The sequence below is a fragment of the Giraffa tippelskirchi genome, chromosome 7 (genome assembly GCF_054371585.1).
Source record: "Giraffa tippelskirchi isolate mGirTip1 chromosome 7, T2T-mGirTip1v1.2.pri, whole genome shotgun sequence".
NCBI lineage: Eukaryota > Metazoa > Chordata > Mammalia > Artiodactyla > Giraffidae > Giraffa > Giraffa tippelskirchi.
Window position 1 is genome coordinate 22,421,342 of NC_137281.1, and position 22,716 is coordinate 22,444,057.

Below are 22,716 nucleotides of genomic sequence, written 5' to 3' on the forward strand. Positions count from 1 at the left end.
CTGAAAACTTGTAATTAATGAGTTCGTTAAATTGGGTTCATTTTAACTTTTTCGCATTGTATTGTATACCTATTAGTATTTTCCTTTTATATTATATTTAAATTAAAATATTTTCCTTTTATATTCTCATGCAATGTTTCCAATGTTGGCTTGCAAGCTTGAAGTATAGACAGTTTCATACCAATTATTATGTTTTACAGGATTGCGGTCCAAAAAGATTATCTTCAGTTACCAAGGCTAGAGGCATTATTTCCTAGTGTTTGTTAACTTAATAGGTACAGACAGTTCTCTTGAAATTAATCAGCATTTCCTTAATTACTAATAAAAAACACAGATAACCTTTGGCATGAAGTGTTCATATCCTTTGAGTATTTGTCAAATGGAGACTTGGTTTTAGGTTTCAGGTTAAATCAGTTTCTTAATACTTTGAATATAAAAGTCATAATAAAGATTTTTAAAAATTGTATTGAAGTATAGTTGATTTACAATGTGGTGTTAGTTTCTGCTGTACAGCAAGGTGATTCAGTTATACATATATATATTCTTCTTCATATTCCCTTTCACTATGTATAAACTCTTTTTATAACTAACTTTTGGTCTTATTTTGTTTTGATTTTTATTTATGAAGCTGTATAAAATGTAAATAATCAACCTAAAAATCATGTCCCTGATATCTCTTTAAAGTGTTTTTAAATTCTATTTTAGCATGAAGCTGATTTTTATTCTACACATACACACAGTGGGGAAGTGTGTGACACGGAAACAAAGTCAAGGAATCACTTATTTTACCTAAATGCTTAGGGTAGGAATGTTCAATACATGGAGAGAGTTACACCTAAATAAAATTATTCCTGTCTTAAACAACCTTCTGTCCTCTAATAGAACAACTCATTCTTTGCTATTGTTTTTGTTTGCTTGTTTTTGCCTTGAAACAAACACAGTTACATTGAGAGTGTGACCAGGACCATAATTAAAATAAATCTTGAATGTGCAGAGGAGGAGAAATAACGCCAAGAAGTATTTACATAGGGTAATAAGTAAACTGATTTAGGAGCTAGACGGCTCTGTCAAGAAGCAGCTGCAGCCAAACTCAAGGCCTCCGTGGAGAATGAGCAATGACAGGATAGGAGCATTATCTGAGCAGAGTGTGTAATGGGAACCTAGAGCAGGGAGGTGCCGTAATGCCAGAGGAAACCAGGAAATAAGTTAGACCTTGATGGCTTGAGGTTAAGCATTCTGAGACTCCTTTCCCCAAATTCAACAGCCGTATTATCTTAGCCTCTCCTTAGGAATTATGCATCAGGGAAGGAAAGAGAACTGCTAGAAATTTATTCCTGGCAAAAGAGCACAGAAGATTTGGAAACTGCCAGATTAGAGTCTCGGGGAGAACTTACCAGTGGAGGGGACATAGCCATTATACTTCCCTGAATCGAGGGCATCTTTCATTGCTTGGGTAACTTCAGGATCTGTCGGCAGGTTTCCAAATACAGTAGGGTCCCCTTTTCAAGAACCACCAAGAGGTTATTCTTCCACGCCCCGTACCCAGACTCACCCTCCACTTCCATCCTCTCCGCCCAACCCATGAGGATGGGGGTGAGAGGAACAATGCCTGCCTCTTGGTTAAGTGTACTCAACTCACCAATCGACAAAGCAATCATGGTCTTGTTTGGATTTGGCTTCACCTTCATGTTGTCTACAATGGCCCGGATGGGATTGAAAGTTTTGTTGGACATGTCCGAGGGCCTCACGGACCATCTGGCCTTCCTGCTTTTCACTTTTCCCAGCACGGAGCTTCTCCCAGCAATGTTGACATGCATATCCAGAACTGAGGGGAGGCTGCCATGGTCCTGCATCTGAATCACGTATGGGTCCAAGACTAGCAAAGGCTATGGGGAAAAGAAGGGGTCACTGTGAATCTAAGAACAGATACAGTCCAGTGGGGCAGCTACAGTTGGACCTAAACATTGGGGTGACTTTGCCAGACATCTCTTTTCAAACTTCTTTCACATGTAAAGTAGCTTTGAATGAATGAGGGCAATTTTAAGACTTTTCACTCAGATAGAAAATAAGCAAAATAACCATTCTACAATATTAGCAGAGTGTTTCATTGAATGCTTATCTACTGTGAGATTCACTATGTGCTACATCATCACCATGAAAATTTAACCATGCTCTCAGCAAAACCAAGGAAGAATGACATGAAAACTAATGTTAAACAAGGAAAGCGTAGGTATCCCTTCCTTTCCATGCAAGGAAGAGTCTCCTTACACTTCAACAGACTGTGTCTTGTCCTGTGCAAAGAATAACTAGGAAGAACCATTCCATATTGTTAGAAATTTAGTGTTAATATTATCATTAGTAAAAATAAAGCCCTATTCTATAAGCAGCTTACTGCCCTGTGGAAAAAGAAGTCCATACACTACAAAGAAAAAAAACATGCATCCCAAATCACAAGGTTAGCTGAGACTTGAGATTTTACCTTCCCAGTAAAGGAGAAGCAGCCTCCAAGCAGCCAAACCAGGAAGTTGCCTAAGTTCTTTGACAAGTGACAGTGACGGTGAATTCAGATGCAACCTCTGATGCCTGAAATAGTCCCACAAATGGGCGTTGGGCCTGAAACGCTCATGCTATTGGTGCAGGTAAGAACGGAGCAACCAGCTCTCTTCTTTCCTCCCCTCCTCACTTTTTGGTGCTTTCTACCTCTAACCCTGCCTCCACCTCCACCACCAAATCAGGAATTTGAACACTTCAGCCTTCTGGAATTGTCTGTGTTAACTCTTTCCAGGTAATTTGTGAGATGTTTGAAAGGATTGTCAGAGAGGTAGTTAGGATTACAGTTGGTAATTTTTTTTTTTTAATAAATTTATTTATTTTAGTTGGGGGCTAATTACTTTACAATATTGTAATAGTTTTTGCCATACATTGACATGAATCAGCCATGAGTTTACATGTGTTCCCCTTCCTGGACCCCCCACCCACCTCCCTCCCCATCCCATCCCTCTGGGTCATCCCATTGCCCCGGCCCTGAGCCCTTGTCTCATGCATCGAACATGGAATGGTGTTCTGTTTCACATATGATAATATACATGTTTCAATGCTATTCTCCCAGAACGTCCCACCCTCACCTTCTCCCTCAGAGTCCATAAAATTGTTCTATGCATCTGTGTCTCTTATTCTGTCTCGCATATAGGGTTATCGTTACCATCTTTCAAATTCCATATATATGCATTAGTATACTGTATTGTTGTTTTTCTTTCTGGCTTACTTCACTCTGTATAATGGGCTCCAGTTTCATCCATCTCAGTAGAACCGATTCAAATGTATTTTTTTAATGGCTGAGTAATATTCCATTGTGTATATGTACCACAGCTTCCTTATTTTTATTAAATCATTTTTTGTGACAAAATGACCTATTAAAATGTTAATAGTACAGAAATCTATAGAGTAAAAAGTGAGAGTCTTGCAAGGGCCAGAAAGTGGTAATGATCTGGCCATTTCTATCCATTCATCAAGATAGATAGATGATAGTAGATCAATAGATCTACAGATGATAAATGGATAGGTGATAGACAGTAGATAGATTAGATGATGGATACATAGATACAGAATTGTATATATTTTCAAAACACAGCTGAGATCATGCTGTACAACTTGTTCAGCAGCCTGCTTATTTAATTCCTACATCTGTGGCTCCTTTCCTTGTTAGTCCACAAAGTTCTACTCCAGTTAGAACAAACTGTGCAGCTAGAGTAAATGAAGGCCCACTCCATAAATATTTTAAAAGTACAGGGTATCTAAGGCAACCAAAACCTGTGCAATTTTATCCTTATGCTGTGAATTCTTAATTTTCCTGTCATGGAGTTATTGGAAAAATAAGATATCAGGTGAGATCTAAACAAAAACTTTTGCTAAGCCAGCACAGCAGACATCTCAGAATTCCTGTGAGCCTATGAAAAGTATCATCCACCCAAGGGTTAAGAGAAACCTCAGTGACCCCATGGCTCAAATCCTATCTGTTTACTTATTGAGAGACAGAGAGTTGTTTCATAAGCTCTGTCTTCTTCAGCTGTTTATTGGTGGTATGAGTCTCCACTGGGGTTGAATAACCTTTTATTTCTCTGGTCCTTCCATCTTCTTCTTTTCCCTCCATTTATTGATGTCTTTATTTTTTAAATTGGAGGCTAATTGCTTTACAATGTTTTGTTGCCTTCTGCCATACAACAGTGAGAATCAGCCATATGTATACATATGTTCCCTCCAACTCCTAGTGCTTTGAAAAATTCACCTAATGCAGTTGCTTCCCCACTCCACTGAAGCAAGCATTTACCACTTCCTCTCACCAGTGGAGAAGCAGAAGCACCAGGCAGATGCAGGAAGCCAGCCACGTCGAAGAAAATTTAGGTTATGAAGCCATGAGCCCTGAGCTAGACAACCCAGACTGCTTTGTTTCAAAAAGCTATGTCTAAAACATCTAAAAGACAGAAAAGGAAAGGTTTAGGTCTGCTACTTGGCACACTATACATAGGCAAATGGCTCATTTTACTAAATACAGTTAAACATTTTACAGATAGACATATACTTCTCAGACTGGAACTATCACCCTTGGTGAGGTTGCCAAGTGAGAACATGATGCTGTTTCCAAAACACATAGATCTTGTCAAGAGAGAAGACTACTCTTTCCTAAACACGTTTATTCTACCACCACCTCCATTTAAAATATATGTGTGCTGGAGAAAATCAGAAAAATTTAAAAGCATTTATTATCTACCACCACTCTTAATACATTAGTTTTACTTTTTCCCTACAAAGTTGGGGTCTTGTTCTCTGTACATATTTTTTTAATTGAGAAAAAATATTGTGTAACATAAAATTCACCATCTCAAAGTATAAGATTCAGTGATTTTTAATTCATTCACAACATTGTGCAACAATCACCACCATCTAATTCCAAGACATTTTTTTCATTGTTCCAGAGAGAAACTCCATACCCATTAACTAGCGCCTCTCAATTTTCCTCTTCTTAGCCCCCAGCAACCACTAATTTACTTTCTGTCTCCATGGATTTGCCTATTCCTGATGTTTCACACAAATGGAATCATACAGTATGTCGTCTTTCATGTCTGACTTCTTTCACTTAGCAAATGGATTTGCCTATTCCTGATGTTTCACACAAATGGAATCATACAGTATGTCGTCTTTCATGTCTGACTTCTTTCACTTAGCAAATGTTTTCCCAAGTTGTAGCATGTTTCAGTACTTCATTCCTTGTTATTGCTGAATAGTAGACCATTGTGTGAATATATTTGTTTGTTCATCTGTTCACCAGCTGCTGGACATTTGGGTTGTTTCCACTTTTTGGCTATTAGAAATAATGCTGCTATTAATACTTACATGCAGGTTTTCGTATGAACATATGTTTTCAATTCTCTTGAATATTTGCCTTGGTGTAGAGCTGCTGGACCATATTATGGATAGTTTTGCATTGTGAATTTTTAAATTATATCATGAATATTTTCTCATGTTCTGAAAAACATTCCATCATAGAGAATTATCAGAATTTATTGAATAATTTTTCTATTGTTGGACATGATGTGGAGTCTAGCCTTTACTATTGTAAGAAATGCTGCCAAGAGCATCATTGTATGTAAATATCAGTTCATACATTTTATTATCTCCTTAATGTAAATTTTACTATACATGGACTTACTGCATTGAAGGCAGCAAACATTTTGCTTTACCTCTTCTAGTAATTAAAGTATAATATATAATCATATAATAAATTCAAATTCAGATGTTTATGAACTGAACTCTTAAAAACTTCTTTCTTCATAATCCCGTTTCATAGACAGCCAGTTGAGCCATTTCTTGGTTATCTTTCCAAGTGTCTTCTATGTCTACACAGTACTTGTACAGCTGGTTTTTGAGTTGTTCAAAATTATATATATACTATATGTTCACTCTGCAGCTTCACTGTCTCTTATTGTAATCACTGTTCTTAAGTGGCAATTGAGTACTTGAAATGTGCTTTATCTGAATTGAGATGTGTTGTTGGTGCAAAATACACATCATGTTTCAAAGACTTACATAAATAATGTAAAATACCAATAATTCTATATTGACTACATGCTTAAATGATACTTGAATCTATTGGATGAAACAAAGTATATTACTGAAATTAGTTTCATCTATTTCTATTTTTTTGACGTTTAAAAATATTCCCTTTAGAAAATTTGAAATTACTATGTGGTTTGCATTCCACTTCTATTGAACAATGTTGTTCTATAGCTTGCCTTTTAAAAACTCAATAATATGTTGTATGGACATCCTTTTCATTTTCATACATGGAGATCAACTTAATTCCTTTTAATGGCTACATTATGTTCAGTTAACCATTCGATTCTTTTTGGACATGGGGCAGCTTCCAATTTTTCTTTATATTAGAAATAAATCATATTGCATACACTTATTATTTATGATTGGGAATTTTTATGAGTATCCTGCAATTTGTGGGATAATTTCCTTGAGGCAGGATCACATTTCAAACACTGATAGACCTGACAAATTGATCACATAATGGACTACAGGAAAAAGAGAGAACGCAAATATATCTTATCATGACAACTTCTTGGAGTTCAGACCAGCTATTGGGGGCAGGAGGAGAAGGGGACGACAGAGGATGAGATGGTTGGATGGCATCACCGACTCAATGGACATGGGTTTGGGTGGACTCCGGGAGTTGGTGATGGACAGGGAGGCCTGGCGTGCTGCGATTCATGGGGTCGCAAAGAGATGGACACGACTGAGCGACTGAACTGACTGACTGACTGACTGATCAGAACTTGAAGGGTGATACAGGGAATGAACTGAGTGTTACGGCAGGGGCTTTCCAGGTGAAGAGATTCTCAGAGGTTGAGACCCTTCCTCTTGATACTGGCCTTTGAAAGAGTTAAGTCAAGCAAGGATGAGGTTGTCTCAAAGTTAAAAGCTACTGTGACTGTTTAAACTCCAGGTTTAAACTTTCAAAGATCCCAACTACATGGGAGACTCAGGTTCAACTCGCTCTTCCACACACCCACACAGCCAATAGGCTTGGTGTCCTGTCCCCACCTCAACATTAAACCAGGAGTCTTAGATTATTCAAACTGTTAATCTCAGTGGGGCATTAGCAGTGTCAGCTCATCTGTGCCTCTGGTTTTCAGTCATTCTCATTGCTTGGCCTCTGGGGCATTCCATTTTTATCTTTGGAGCTCAGTTAGGCATTTTGTTATATTTAACCCAACATTTCTAGATATTTTTTATAACTGGAGATCTTCCAGGTCCTCCAGACCTAAATATCACCAAAAATGAAAGTCTCTCTTTGTTCATTTGAAATGTCACCTTTATCTCGTACTAAATTCTTCTATCTTCCTAACCCTTTATGGAAAATTATATTCTAGAATGAAAAATTGTACAGTTCTTGACACACATTGCCAGCTTCCTTTCAGAATGGCCATTTGCCTTCCTATCAGTGATTGCTTACAAACCCTGAGAGTTATTTTCTGAAAAATTCTTTGCTCAATTGATCAATAGGAAAAAAAAAAGTATATTAAAGGTTGTTATTTCTGTTCATTTTTATTTTAGTGAAGGTGGTCATTTTTCATGTAGGCAGAACTGGACATGGAACAACAGACTGGTTCCAAATCGGGAAAGGAGTATGTCAAGGCTGTATATTGTCACCCTGCTTATTTAACTTAATATGCAGAGTACATCATGCGAAAAGCCAGGCTGGATGAAGCACAAGCTGGAATCAAGACTGCCGGGAGAAATATCAATAACTTCAGATACACAGATGACACCACCCTCATGGCAGAAAGCCAAGAAGAACTAGAGTCTCTTGATGAAAGTGAAAGAGGAGAGTGAAAAGACTGGCTTAAAACTCAACATTCAGAAAACTAAGATCCTGGCATCCAGTCCCATCACTTCATAGCAAATAGATGGGGAAACAATGGAAACAGTGACAGACTATTTTCTTGGGCTCCAAAATCACTGCAGATGGTGACTGCAGCCATGAAATTAAAAGACGCTTGTTCCTTGGAAGAAAAGCTATGACCAACCTAGACAGCATATTAAAAAGCAGAGACATGACTTTGCCAACAAAGGTCCATCTAGTCAGACCTATGGGGATGTGAGAGTTGGACTATAAAGAAAGCTGAGCGCCAAAGAATTCATGCTTTTGAACTGTGGTGTTGGAGAAGACTCTTGAGAGTCCCTTGGACTGCAAGGAGATCAAGCCAGTAAATCCTAAATGAAATCAGTCCTGAATATTCACGGGAAAGACTGATGCTGAAGTTGAAACTTCAATACTTTGGCCACCTGATGCAAAGAACTGACTCACTGGAAAAGACCCTGATGCTGGGAAAGATTGAAGGCAGGAGGAGAAGGGAACGACAGAGGATGAGATGGTTGGATGGCATCACCAACTCGATGGACATGAGTTTGAGCAAGCTCCGGTAGTTGGTAACGGACAGGGAATCCCGGCGTGCTGCAGTCCATAGGGTCACAAAGAGTTGGACAAGACTGAGCAACTGAACTGAACTGAATAGCTCTTCACATTTTGTGAATTACCTGTTTACAATCCCTCACCTGTCTTGCCCAGGGGCTGGATTTTTTCTTAGGTGAGACCTAGGCCAAGGAAGGCACTGCAAGGCAACAAAACAGCAGCTCTGAGATCACTGGCCTAGCCTTCTCTGTCTCAATCCAGCTGGCTCAGACTCAGGTTTACAGATCAAAGAACAGCCAGCAGCACAGGGTTTTTGAGGGTGGTCCTGCAAATAGTGCAGCTGACGCAGAACCAGGAGGGCTTGAGGGTGTGTGAAGGGAGCAGGGGCCTCTGGGTCAGAAGGCCATCGCCTGGGCACGCCCTCATTCAGTAGCTGACAAGCAAACCCAGATGAGAAGGGAAAACAGACAAAGCAAACAAGTTTCAGTAACACCCCTCTTCTGTGGTTCATGTTTTCTCTCCATAGAAAGCGGAGCGGGGAGAATGAAAGAGAAGCCCCAACAATGCTTATGGAGCCTAACAGCCACCAGCTAACCTTCACCGGGCAGTCAGGGCCCAGTAAATCGTAGAAACACTCACTAAAAGGTACACCAACCAATCATTTAGGTTTTCACTTAAAAATCAAACAACTTGCACTGAGTTTGTTCTTAAATATGACACTATTGTGTTTGCCATAGAAAAGTGTTTGTGTGTGTGTGATAAAAAAAATAATAACATTAAATTTGCCATTGTCATCATTTTTAAGCATAAAGTTCAGCAGTGTTAGGTATACTCACTTTGTGCAATAGTTCCCCAGAAGTTTTTCATCTTGCAAATCTAAAACTCTATACCCATTAAACACCAATTCTCCCTCTCCCCTGCCCTCAGCCCTTGGCAACCACCTTTCTACTTTCCACCTTTTCATTTTCCAATAAGAAAGTATTTTAAAAATAGTCCCACCCATTCAGAGATAAGCACTGTTAACTATTTTGCCCACAATTAATATTCTGAAATATTTTTCCCTAGGGGTACATCCATAGGCCTTATATATCAGAATTTGGTATTCCATATGATACTGTGGTCTTACTAAGACTGTAAAAAATTTTTTGAACCTGGTTTTTAGGAATCACCTATAACCCTGTGTCCTCCCATTTTTATACATCTCTTACCACACCCTTCTTTTCTTGACCCAGGCATAAGAGTTTACACTCATGGCTATTTATCCTATAACCAGAACTATTTGGTACACTCTATTCAAATCAACTCATAATCCTCACCTCCCTCCCAGAAGTAAGGCCTGTTTCATTTCCATTTTAAAGATGAAAACAAGTCCCATAGTAGTGAATGGTGAGTTGCAGTTCCAATCTTACCATCTGGTTCCAGATTCTACTACACAAGCCTGTCCCACTTTACAGGACCAAGTGAGTTGAGAAATACACTCCTTTCTTTCTCAAATAGAAAAAAAAAAAAAAAAAATCAAAAAAGAAAGAAAAAAAAAAACCATGAAAGTCACTGGTGATAATTTTAAGAAAATAATGAATCAATTATGTGGATTAAGCATGGATGATTCACCTTTTATTACTTATTATTTGTTATTTTCTAACTTTCCATCCTGAATCATTCCCAGTGATCACTCATCTGTTGGGTACAGAGGAATGCATAAGTTTTAACTCCCCTGGTGGACAGTAAGCTCCCTGAGGAAATGCAAGGTCAAGAGCATTCCTTACACTTCTTGACAACCTCCTTCAGGTCTAGCATGGTAACTTCTATCAGCCATACCCAATGCTTGCTCGCCAGCTGGCAGTGAATAGTATATAAACCAGAGGGAAAGGAATAGCAGAAGGGGTGATCAATGGGGGAAACTCAAGCCTTTGCCCAGTTATAGATGATGAGGTGAGGAATTCAGGAGGGGATAGGTGGCTAGGTTGAGCTTTGTTCAGTCATGGTGCCATCTTACATTTACAGAGAGAGCTTCACAGTTTGTTCCCACATTCACTATCAAGTAATTAAAAACCAACCCACATACAAACCACAGACCTGTGAGCTAGACAAAGAGAAGGCTGTCAGAACAGAGAGGTTACCCTGGTTGAACTATTAAAATTTAAAGTAAATGTGTAATTTTAGAATAGAATTAGGTTTACAGAAAAGGTATGAAGACGGTACAAAGAGTTCCCACATACCCTCACCCAGTTTTCCCCTTATTTTTAATATCTTACCTTATCACTCACCTAGAGCCCGACATCCTGCCAAAGCGTTTGACTGTGTGGATCACAATAAACTGTGGAAAATTCTGAAAGAGATGGGAATATACCATCTGACCTGTCTCTTGAGAAACCTGTATGCAGGTCAGGAAGCAACAGTTAGAACTGGACATGGAACAACAGACTGGTTCCAGATAGGAAAAGGAGTATGTCAAGGCTGTATATTGTCACCCTGCTTATTTAACTTATATGCAGAGTGATGAGAAACGCTGGGCTGGAAGAAACACAAGCTGGAATCAAGATTGCCGCGAGAAATATCAATAACTTCAGATATACAGATGACACCACCCTTATGGCAGAAAGTGAAGAAGAACTAAACAGCCTCTTGATGAAAGTGAAAGAGGAGAGTGAAAAAGTTGGCTTAAAGCTCAACGTTCAGAAAACTAAGATCATGGCATCTGGTCCCATCACTTCATGGGAAATAGATGGGGAAACAGTGGAAACAGTGTCAGACTTTATTTTTGGAGGCTCCAAAATCACTGCTGATGGTGATTGCAGCCATGAAATTAAAAGACGCTTACTCCTTGGAAGGAAGGTTATGAACAACCTAGATAGCATATTTAAAAGCAGAGACATTACTTTGCCAACAAAGGTCCGTCTAGTCAAGGCTATGGTTTTTGCAGTGGTCATGTATGGATGTGAGAGTTGGATGGTGAAGAAAGCTGAGAGCCGAAGAATTGATGCTTTTGAACTATGGTGTTGCAGAAGACTCTTGAGAGTCCCTTGGACTGCAAGGAGATCCAATCACTCCATCCTAAAGGAGATCAGTCCTGGGTGTTCATTGGAAGGACTGATATTGAAGCTGAAACTCCAATACTTTGGCCACCTCATGCGAAGAGTTGATTCATTGGAAAAGACCCTAATGCTGGGAAGGATTGGGGGCAGGAGAAGAAGGGGATGACAGAGGATGAGATGGTTGGATGGCATCACTGACTCGATGGACATGGGTTTGGGTAAACTCTGGGAGTTGGTGATGAACAGAGAGGCCTGGCATGCTGCGATTCATGGGGTCGCAAAGAGTCGGACACAACTGAGCGACTGAACTGAACTGAACCTTATCATGGCATATTCTTAATCAGAACTAAGAAATAAACGTTGGTCCATTAATATTCACCAAACTCCACATTTTATTTAGATTTCACTAGGTTTTCCCACTAAAATCCTTTTTATGCTCCAGGAGACCACTTTATATGTAATGGTCATGTCCCCTGAGTCTAATCTAATCCAAAAAAGTTTCCTCTAATCTGGAACAGTTTCTCAGACTTCGTTTTTCATGACCTTGGCAATTTTTTATAGAATGTTCCTCAACTTGGGTTTGTCTGATGTTTTTCTCATGGTGAAAGGGGAAGGCAAGTTGGCCATTCACTTCATGTCAGGACTCTAAAGGCTAAAGAGGAAATAAAGCTTTCATCTGTTTGCTGGTTGAAGCACCTGCTGGCTACTTCTTCCATGGAGCTTAGCTAATAATACCAACCTGTTTATTTTGCACTTTGCATAATCATTTAAACCATTCTCACATTAACTCAGTCATTTTCCCTTAGTCAGAACTTGGGGTTCTTTCATTTGAGAATGTCTAGGACCTCAGTCCTACTCCAATTCTCAGCATTCATCAAGAAAGAGTATCATTTGTACTTACAGAGGGAGTCACCAGGCAAATAAGCTTAGATTCTTGGGAAATGATTCTATGTTCTTGCCATTCTGATGTTGAGAATAACCTAGTGTCTAAACTATGCTTCAATACATCAGCCTGTCTCTAGACTACAATTTCTCACTGTTTTTCTCATAATAAAAATATTATTTTTGGCTGTCTTTAAAAATTGAGATATAATTCATATTCTGCAGAATTCATCCTTTCCAAGTATACAATTCACTGGGGTTTAGTATACTCATAAGGTTGTACAATCATCACCATCATTCCAATTCCACACTGTCATCACTCCAAAAAGACATCCTGTACCTATTAACAGTCACCCTCTACTGCTCAACCTTGCCTTGCCTCTGGCAACCTTTAATCTACTTGCCTATTCTGAACATTTCCTATAAGTGGAACTGTATAATAAGTAGTCTTTCCCGTCTGACTTCTTCCACTTAACATAATGTCCTCAAGTTTCATCCATTTGTAGCAAGTATCAGGATTTCATTCCTTGTATGGCTGAGTAATTTTCATTGGATGAATATAGCACATTTTGTTTATCCATTCATCTGCTGATAGACATTGAAATTATTCCATAATTGATTGTGTTTTGATAGCTGTTCAATATTTACCAGTTGACTCAGCTCCTGGCGTCATACCTTATCTTCCTAATTCTTAATCCCCATTCATATCTTACCTCCAGCTGCCATGAAAATGTAGCCAACAGTGGCTATCACTGAAAACAAATATATTTAAAAAAAAAAAACACAAAAATAACCACCTCTATAGAAATCAGAGAAGGTTTTTCTACCATATTCATTCAGTAATTGACTCATCTCTGCTTACGGAGTACCTACCATTGGCTAAGCACTGTTCTAAGTTCTACAGATACAGGATTCGAGAAGATGGCTACAAACCCTGCTCTCAGAGTACTATTATTAAAGTCTAGTGAGAGACTTTAAGCAAATCATTATACAGACATTTAAATAGCTATTATAAATTTTTGAAGCTGTTCAAAGTTAAGCAGTTTTTCTTCCAGCTCTATGAGGCACACTGTTGGTCCTGAATCTCATTCTTGCCCACGGGTCATGTATTCTTGATATTCAGTCATCCACTGGGGTGCTGGATATCTGTGAATGTTTTAGAAAGTCTCAAGAATTTTTTAAAATATTTATCTATTTGGCTGCACCAGGCCTTAGCTGTGCCACATGGGATCACTGATCTTCACTGCAGTACGCGGGGGGGCTCTTCAGTTGCAGCATGAGGGATCTAATTCCCTGACCAGGGATCGAACCTGCTCCCCCTGCATTGGGAGAGTGAAGTCTTAGCCACTGAACCACCAGGGAAGTTCCACTCCCAAGTACACTTTCAAGGGTCTGCAGTTCTGAAGAGCTCTCTCAGCCAGGAAGCACAGAAATGTCCCAAAGTTTAAAGGGTTTGCTGCCCTCATCCCCCAGTGAGGCCTCAAGGACACTCCTTTGCTCTTCTGCCTGGAAACAAGTGCCAGAGGTGATGCAACCCAGCAAATTTTATCTGGATTCACTGCTCAGATCCATGGAAGGGAGGGGACCATCGATAGGGGCCAAACTACAGTGAATTACCCAAGTCTGGGAACATCAAGTTCCTGTGAGACTCTGACTAAACAAAGACATGATGGGGGTCTCTAGTGACCGAGAAGGGCACCGCAGCATATACAGCAGCCTCTGTTGGAGGACTGGATGGAGAGAATAAAAAAGAACGACATGGTTACCACAGGTGAAAGAGGGTGGGGTGGGGTAAATTAGGAGCTTGGGATTAGCCTATACAAACTACTATACATAAAATAGATAAACAACAAGGTCCTACTGTATAGCACAGGGAGCTGTATTCAATATTCTGTAGTAAACCATAAGAGAAAAGAATAGGAAAAAATACATATGTACAACTGAATCACTTTTCTGTACACCAGAAACTAACACAAACATTGCAAATCAACTACACTTCAATTTAAAAAAAAAAGAATAAGTCAGGATAATAGGATTTCAGGTTTGAACCAAAATATGGAGAGAGGTGGGGCATTGTGCCTACTTGTCACTTAAAGCCCTTCTACAGCAAGAGTTCTGCAACCAATTTTAATTAATAAATTCACTCCATAAGCATCTATGAGCCATGCACATGCCTAATACTGGGGAGATGGCAGTGAAGGAACAAGACAAGCCCTGCCCCTACATTCTTGGAACTGACATTCCTGTGGGGCAAGAGAATCAATGAACAAAGACACATATGTCAGGAGGCATCAATATCACGGATAAGACAGGAAAATTTGTTTCACCGCCCCAGACTGGTCCTCTAGCCCCAACCCACTGTCGATAGATGCCTTTAGACATGACGAGTTAGGAGTGTCAACTGCATCAGTGCCGACCCCACGCAAACTAAAATAAAACCTGCAAAGGACATGTGCTGTTGCTGGTGGCTCAGCAGGATCACCTCATTCTGTAGATGCCAGGCAAAGGCCAGAGGACCAGAGAGAGATGCAGGGGGAATTAGGAGCTTATCCTTCTGATTGAGTCTGTAGAGAACTGGGGCTCTGCTTGGGAGATCCCCCCCCAGGAAGTGAGTCCACCCCAAAGGGACTTTACACACAACCTGCTCCATCTCGCCCAGGGCCGTTCCAATCGAGCTGCTCCCTTGGCTGTCACCTGAGAGTCCGGCAAAGTGCTGGTTTGAGGTAACAATGATATCAGTGGTTATAGTGGTAGGACTCTGACCCTAGGTTTTATAAAAGGAATGGAAAAGCTGTTAATTTATTTTTAAATATCCCACTCTGGTTCTTGAAATTATTAGGCAGTCATAGACTGTCACAGCATGGAAGGACACCATCCAGGAGACGGGATTGCATGGCTCCCAAGTGCTGGGGCTGGGCTCCTCCCACCCATGCTGAGGCAGCCTCCAGCCTTCCTCCTCCCCTCTCCCTGCCCCAGGTACTGGGCCCACCTCTCATATCCAGGGTTTAGTGAGTATCTCGGGCACTTCATGGCAATAGAAGAGGAAAAAGTGGAAACAGTGACAGATTTTCTTTTCTTGGGCTCTAAAATCACTGAAGACAGTGACTGCAGCCATGAAATTCAAAAAACACTTGCTTCTTGGAAGAGAAGCTATGACAAACCTAGACAGCATATAAAAAACAGAGACATCACTTTGCCGAGAAAGGTCCACAGAGTCACAGCTATGATTTTCCCAGTAGTCATGTATGGATGTGAGAGTTGAACCACAAAGGAGGCTAAGTGCCAAAGAATTGATGCTTTTGAACTGTGGTGTTGGAGAAGACTCTTGAGAGTCCCTTGGACTGCAAGGAGATCAAACCAGTCAATCCTAAATGAAATCAACCCTGAAAATTCATTGGAAGGACTGATGCTGAAGCTGAAGCTCCAATACTTTGGCCACCTGATGCGAAGAACTGACTCACTGGAAAAGACCCTGATGTTGGGAAAGATTGAAGGTGGGATGAGAAAGGGACGACAGAGGATGAGATGGTTGGATGGCATCACCAACTCGATGGACATGAATTTGAGCAAACTCTGGGAGATGGTGGAGGACAGGGGAGCCTGGCGTACTATAGTCCATGGGGTCGCAAAGAGTTGGACATAGTGACTGAGCAACAATAACTGCAGCTGAAGAGCTTGGCCTCCAAGTTCAGTCTGTATGTGGGAAGTCTTCTGCAGGAAAGTTAGGGAAAGGCAAAGAAAACCACAGAGTTCCCAGCTCCTTGACCCCCTCACCCCTACTCATCTCCCACTCTTACCTCCTCCTCAGGGAAAGGCAGTTTGCTTTTTCCTCTTTCTCTTTTCAATCCATTGCATAGAGATAAACCCTGACCTTTCATTTGATTTGCCAAAAGCCTTTCCCTTTCTCTCATAAAGTAAAGAGGATCAAAAACTCTGGTCCTCACAGCTAATGTCTTTAAAATAAACTTTGAGAATCCTTTTTAGAAGTCAGAGCTGAGCTTAGATTCTCCCTCTGCTGTAACACTTCCTGGTCTTCCCTGTGAAATGGGCACCTCTGAGTAAAAGGCAAATGAAGGTCACAGATGATGAAGAAAAAAGAAAAGCACCTCAATGCTCCTTCAAGATAATATTTAATGCTCCATTAACCCTAATACATTTATTATGATACTAACAGTCACTTCTTGAGCGTTCATATAAAGAAAATGATGTTCTTTTTCTAAGATGAGTACTCTGGATTGGAAAACAATATTTTTCATAAAGTTCAACATACTTAACCATACAACACTAAAAGTCATCCTACTTATAGGAAAAATTTTTTTTAAAGTTATTTCACACAAAACTCTGAATGCGAATGTTTATAGTATATTTGTAATTTTCAAAAATGGGAAACAGCATAAATGTCCTTAAGCTAGTGAATTAGTAAACAAATATTAGTACATCCAAATAAAGGGAAACTATAGACCAATAAAAAGACAGAAACTGCCAATACACCCATCACCAGGGATGAATCTCAAATGCATTAGGATAAGTTAAAGAAGCCAGACTGGAAAAGTGACATATAGTATGATTTCATTTATAGGATATTCTGGCAAAGGTTGAACTACAAGGAGAGAAAACAGCTCAGTGGTTTCCCAGGGGCTGGAAGTGGGGGAAGGGATGGCTACCAGTAGGAATTTTGGAGGACACTGTCCATATCTTTTTTGTGGTGCTGGCTATATGACTGTACACATTCGACACAGACTGCAAAACTGTACACACATACACACACAAAACAGTGAATTTTCTACTCCAATTAAAAAAAAATAACCCAGAGCTCACTTTGGCAGCACATATACTAAAATTGGAATGATTCAGAGAAGATTAGCATGGCCCCTGCACAAGGATGACAGGCAAATTTGTGAAGTGTTCCATATTAAAAAAAAATAATAATAATAATCCATAGGTTTGCTTGAGATTTTCCAGTTGTTTCCCCTCCACTATATTAAAAAACAATTTTTTTAAAAAAAAAAGCTTTTGACTACTAAAATCTTTATAAAAAAAAGTGAATTTTCCTGTTTGTAAAGTACACCTTAATTTTTTTTAAAGGAAGAATAATAACAGGTTACCTCCAAAAAAAAAAGTTAAAACCAACCCAAACCAAAACACCTGTGCTGAGAAGGATGCCACTGATAGTAATTTTACAGAAACAGATGGGATGACATCACCTAAAGGGTGGTTTGTTTTTCTTTTAGGAAGCAGAAATGTCCTTTGTGGACAAAACACTACATCCTACCATACACGCCCCATCTCCCAACTTCTCCAAGCTTGGTCACACTGGCTCTTTGGGTCCTTGAATAAGCCAAGCTCATCCCCACCTGAGGACCACTGCCCTAGCTAGGTTTGGACCACAGTTTCATCATTTCCTAAATTGAGCAAATTACTTAATCCTTGTGCCTCAGTTTCTTCATTGGTGAAAATGGGAATAATGATAGTACCAACATCATAGGGTTGCAGTGAGATCTGGTCAATTAACATGTATAAAGGACTTTAACCAATGCTGGAACCATGTAAATATTTGATAATTGTTAGCGGTTATTACTTCTGGCTCCTGAAACTCTTATCTTTTCTGCCTTTCAGCCTTGTAATCCAGAACTGTTTGCATGCATGAATGTGCCTACTGGGTAAAATATCTTACAAAGAAACTGTGTCCAAACAAATCGGTTATTTCTTGGTATACAGAGTGGCTTCAAGTTCACTAATAACATTTTTTGTTCAAGTTTTTATTTGACAATAAAAGTAAATATACAAAAAAGTTGTAAAGAAGGTACAGATTTTTCATATACCCTTACCCAGTTCCTGCTAATGTTGTTACATATAACCACAGTATAATCATCAAAATTAAGAAATTATCATTGATTCAGCTCTTAATTATACTTGCAGACTTCATTTGGATTTCATTTGGATTTCTTTTCCACCAAAATCCTATTTCTGTTCTAGGGTCCCATTCAGGATACTACATTGCATTTGGCACAAACATGTTTTTAAATAATTATTTGACTTAATAATTGTGATTTTGACTTCTAAAATATATGACTATAAAGACACAAGAGTATATACCATATTTAACTTGCAAAGCTTCCCAAGTTCCCTACCCTCATCCTGCCTTATTTTTTTTATATCATAGATTATATCTAACATGCTCTCATGCATGTGTGTGTGCTAAGTCGCTTCGGTCACGTCCAACTCTTTGCGACCCTATGGACTATAGCCCACCAGGATCCCTCTGTCCATGGAGTTCTCCAGGCAAGAATACTGAACTGGGTTGCCATTCCCTTTTCCAGGGGATCTCCCCAACCAAGGGATTGAACCTGTGTCTCCTGCTGTTCCAGCATCACAGGTAGACTCTTTACCACTGAGCCACCGAGAAAGCCTAAGATGCTCTCATATAACATCAAATTTACGATGCCATTGTGTGAAATATGTATCACCATTTTATGTACAAAAGAAAAAATGCCAGCAATTACAAGTGCAAAATGCCATCAGTTACAAGATGCATCCCAAGTTCTAAGATCTTAAGACATGAAAACGTGTGTCCTAAAAATCTATGAAATATGATATGAATTTTACATGTTCTATTTATTGTCCTTTTGCCTCACTGGAATGTTGATTTCATGAGAGCAGCATTTTTGTCTGTTTTGTTCCCCAATGTATCCCTGGTTCCTACCACATAATGAAAAGAAAGTGAAAGTGAAAGTCGCTCAGTCATGTCCAACTCTTTTCGAGCCCATGGACTACACAGTCCATGGAATTCTCCAGGCCAGAATACACGAGTGGGTAACCTTTCCCTTCTCCAGGGGATCTTCCCAACCCAGGGATCAAACCCAAGTCTCCAGCATTGCAGGCAGATTCTTTAACAGCTGAGTCATCAGGGAAGCCCACGAATACTAGAGTGGGTACCCTATCCCATAGCTATGAGTTTCCCTCATAGCTCAGTTGGTAAAGAATCTGCCTGCAATGCAGGAGACCTGGGTTCTATTCCTGGGTTTGGAAGATCCCCTGGAGAAGGAAATGTCAACCCACTCCAGTATTTTCACCTGGAGAATCCCATGGGCAGAGGAGCCCGGCAGGATACAGTCCATGAGGTCTCAAGAGTTGGACATGACTTGGCGACTAAACCACCACCAGCCTATCCCTCTCCAGCAATCTTCCTGACCCAGGAATCAAACTGGGGTCTCTTGCATTGCAGGTGGATTCTTTACCAACTGAGCTATAGTACATAATAGTTGCTCAGAAAATATTTGTTGAATGAACAAATTAATAATATAATGCTAACTAAAATGGAACCCTTGTGTCAGACACCATTCAAAGCTCTTTGCTTATATTAACTCTGTTCATTGTTTAGATGCCTGGTGGGCGATAGTTCAAAGGGTTTCAAAGAGTCAGACATGACTGAAGCAACTTAGCACACACGCACGCAGCAATAACCCAGAGAGTAATGATTATCAAGTGATAAAAACCTACTTTGGCTGACTTGTCCTATTGACATTTGTTGAATGCCCTTGATGTGACAAGTACTGTGGTATGTGATAGGGATAGACAAGTAAGACACAGACTGGGAAATCAATGATTGCCACCATGGAGGTCTGTAAGGAGCTTCAGGATGAGCCCAGAGGAACTGCTAAGTCATCTCAGTCGTGTCCGACTCTGTGTGACCCCATAGATGGCAGCCCAGCAGGCTCCGCCATCCCTGGGATTCTCCAGGCAAGAACACTGGAGTGGGTTGCCATTTCCTTCTCCAATGCATGAAAGTGAAAAGTGAAAGTGAAGTCACTCAGTCGTGCCTGACTCTTAGCAATCCCATGGACTGCAGCCTACCAAGTTCCTCCATCCATGGGATTTTCCAGGCAAGAGTACTGGGGTAGGGTGCCATTGCCTTCTCCGAGCCCAGAGGAAAGGAGAGGACTTTATGAAACCTTGAGTAGAAGCTTGAGGGAGGGGTCAGTTTGCCAAGTGAGAGCAAAGGAAGGCTAGACTCACTGCCAAGTAAACCTCCTAGCCTCCAGACCTGAGGCTGGATGGACTCCTTCCCCTCTCTTTACAAAACGGTTTTCACTGCCTTGGAACAAGATATCAGCTCTGGCTGCCTGTCTCTGACAGAGCAAATATTGAGAAACATCAAACTCAGTGACTCCAGTGTTGCACCGTATTGCATGTGCCACGGAAGACATCTCTTCTCCTGCCCCCGACCCCTCAAATGAGCATCAGGTAGTGGAGACAGAGCTAGTAAATGAGATGGGATAATTAGAGGCTGCCGAGGGACACAGGGAGTGAGGAAAGAACCAAAAAAGAGTGACTGGAGATTGATCCTGCAAAGTTTCTCACCCACAGGGACCCTGGGCTTGTGGAGTTTGTGATGAATATTGCCTGACATCAAAGGAATAATCCGTAACTACAAGGCAAGTGAATGTTAGCTGTTCTGGGGTCTCCCAGCAACCACTGTCTCCTTTCTTTAAAATAAATTAAAAAAAAATAAAGTCATAGTTTTAAGTACATACACATATATACAGTAGTGTTTTCTCAGATTTTATGTACGAACAATCTATCAAAGTGACCAATAAAATTGCTTACAGAAGTTCCTGATTTTTACTGTTCTATTGATTTTTAACTACCACTAAGTTCTCACTTAGATGTCAGTGTGCCCTAACATGAAAATTATTAACTGTAATGGTTATGTGTCTTGTAAATATTTGATCAATGTGTTCCTGGCCTGTGCTTTTGCTAAAGTGTGGACTCTAGGAAAGGGTATATATCCCTGCGTTTTTTCATGTTTGTGCATTTCTGAGGGCAGGGGTCATATTTGTTTAACCTTTTTTTTTATACAGTTCTAGATAGTTCCATGTGCAAGGGAGTACTTAAACAACCCAGTTTAATCAAGAGGTGAATGTTCATTTCCAAGAGGAAGTAAGATATGAACACATTCACACATTTTGATGTTTTAAAACTCATAAAAAATGTGATTTACAAGTACCAAATAAATCAGACCAAAATATACATACTCATTAATAAAAATGACAATTTGGACAAGTTTGTATATTTTGGTTTTTCATCATGGAGTGACAGTCCAAAACTGGCAGCCACAATTTTTGTCTGATGTAGGCAGAATTGGAAGAACATTCCAGCACAATAGTAATATTCCAACTTCCAACTGTCCTTTTCCATGCATCTTCAGGTCACGTCTACCATGATTTTTCCCTCTTTTTTAAAAAAACTACTTATTTATTTATTTGTTTTTGGCTGCTGGGGCTTCATTGCTGCACGGGCTTTCTCTGCTTGGGGAGAGTGAGGACTACTTTCTAGTTGTGGCGTGCGGGCTTCTCATTGCAGTGGCTTCTTTAGGGCCCAAGGGTTTCAGTAGTGGGCTCAGTAGTTGCAGGTCCTGGGCTCTAGAGCACAGGCTCAATAGTTACGGCCCACGGGCTTAGTGGCTCCACGGCATGTGGGGTCTTCCAGATCAGGGATTGAACTCATCTTTCCTGCATTTGCAGGTGGATTCTTTACTACTGAGCCACCAGGGAAGCCCTCCCCATCTTTAAGAAAAAAAATTCAAACTTGTGCTTTCCCTTCTATACAAACTATGGGAAGGTTCAGGTGTGAAGCGACACAGAGAAAATAAATATGACAGCCAATACTTGCACAGAACTTATTATATGTCAATCCCAATTCTAGGTGTTTTGCATATTAATCTGTTTAAACCTTACAACAATCCTATGAGGTCAGTTTTAATATTATGCTCATTTTCATGAAGGAAAACTTTTCATTTCTTTGAAGGAAACAGGTCCAGAAAGATTAAATAGCTTGCTCAAGTTCACAAATTTATCAGGTAGTGGATCTGGGATTCAAACTTGGGTAGTCTGACTCACAGATCTTTTTTTTTTTAATTTTAAAAAATATGTATTTGACTGCACTGGGTCTTAGTTGTGGCACACGAGATCCTTTAGTTGCAGCACGCAGGATCTAGTTCCATGACCAGGGATCAAACCCAGACCCCTTGCATTGGCAGCGCAGAATCGTAGCCACTGGACCACCAGGAAGTCCCTCACAGATCTATCTTAACCACTAATATATGACCAGAAAAAAGCCCTTCAAGAATTTGCCGGTCACCTTTATCTTTACCGTGAGTGGATCTGACCTGCGTGCTAAGTAAGTGGCACAATCACCCTCAAACTTCATAAAAGTCATGGCCAAACCACACATGGAAAAAGGAAACAACAATGAAAATTTCGAAGTATATAAAACTTACTTTAAGTTATTTGATATGTTGATGTATATGTCATGTGAATT

The 22,716-nt window shown here is 40.0% G+C and overlaps 1 protein-coding gene and 1 non-coding gene across 3 annotated transcripts in view; one reads left to right on the forward strand and one right to left on the reverse strand.

Moving 5' to 3' along the window:
* Nucleotides 1-22,716, reverse strand: part of TAT (tyrosine aminotransferase) — a 47,064-nt gene that overhangs the window by 6,663 nt on the left and 17,685 nt on the right. For both annotated transcript variants that reach the window (XM_081512544.1, XM_081512545.1), the window contains exons 2-3: nucleotides 1,640-1,886; nucleotides 1,395-1,499 (exon numbers count right to left, since the gene is read on the reverse strand). In XM_081512544.1, the coding sequence (XP_081368670.1) occupies nucleotides 1,395-1,499; nucleotides 1,640-1,853 (319 nt within the window). In that variant the 5' untranslated portion in view covers nucleotides 1,854-1,886. The remainder of the gene's footprint in view (nucleotides 1-1,394; nucleotides 1,500-1,639; nucleotides 1,887-22,716) is intronic.
* LOC145515904 (U6 spliceosomal RNA) lies at nucleotides 17,207-17,313 on the forward strand. The gene has a single exon (XR_014061113.1). It is a non-coding gene; the product is annotated as a U6 spliceosomal RNA (small nuclear RNA).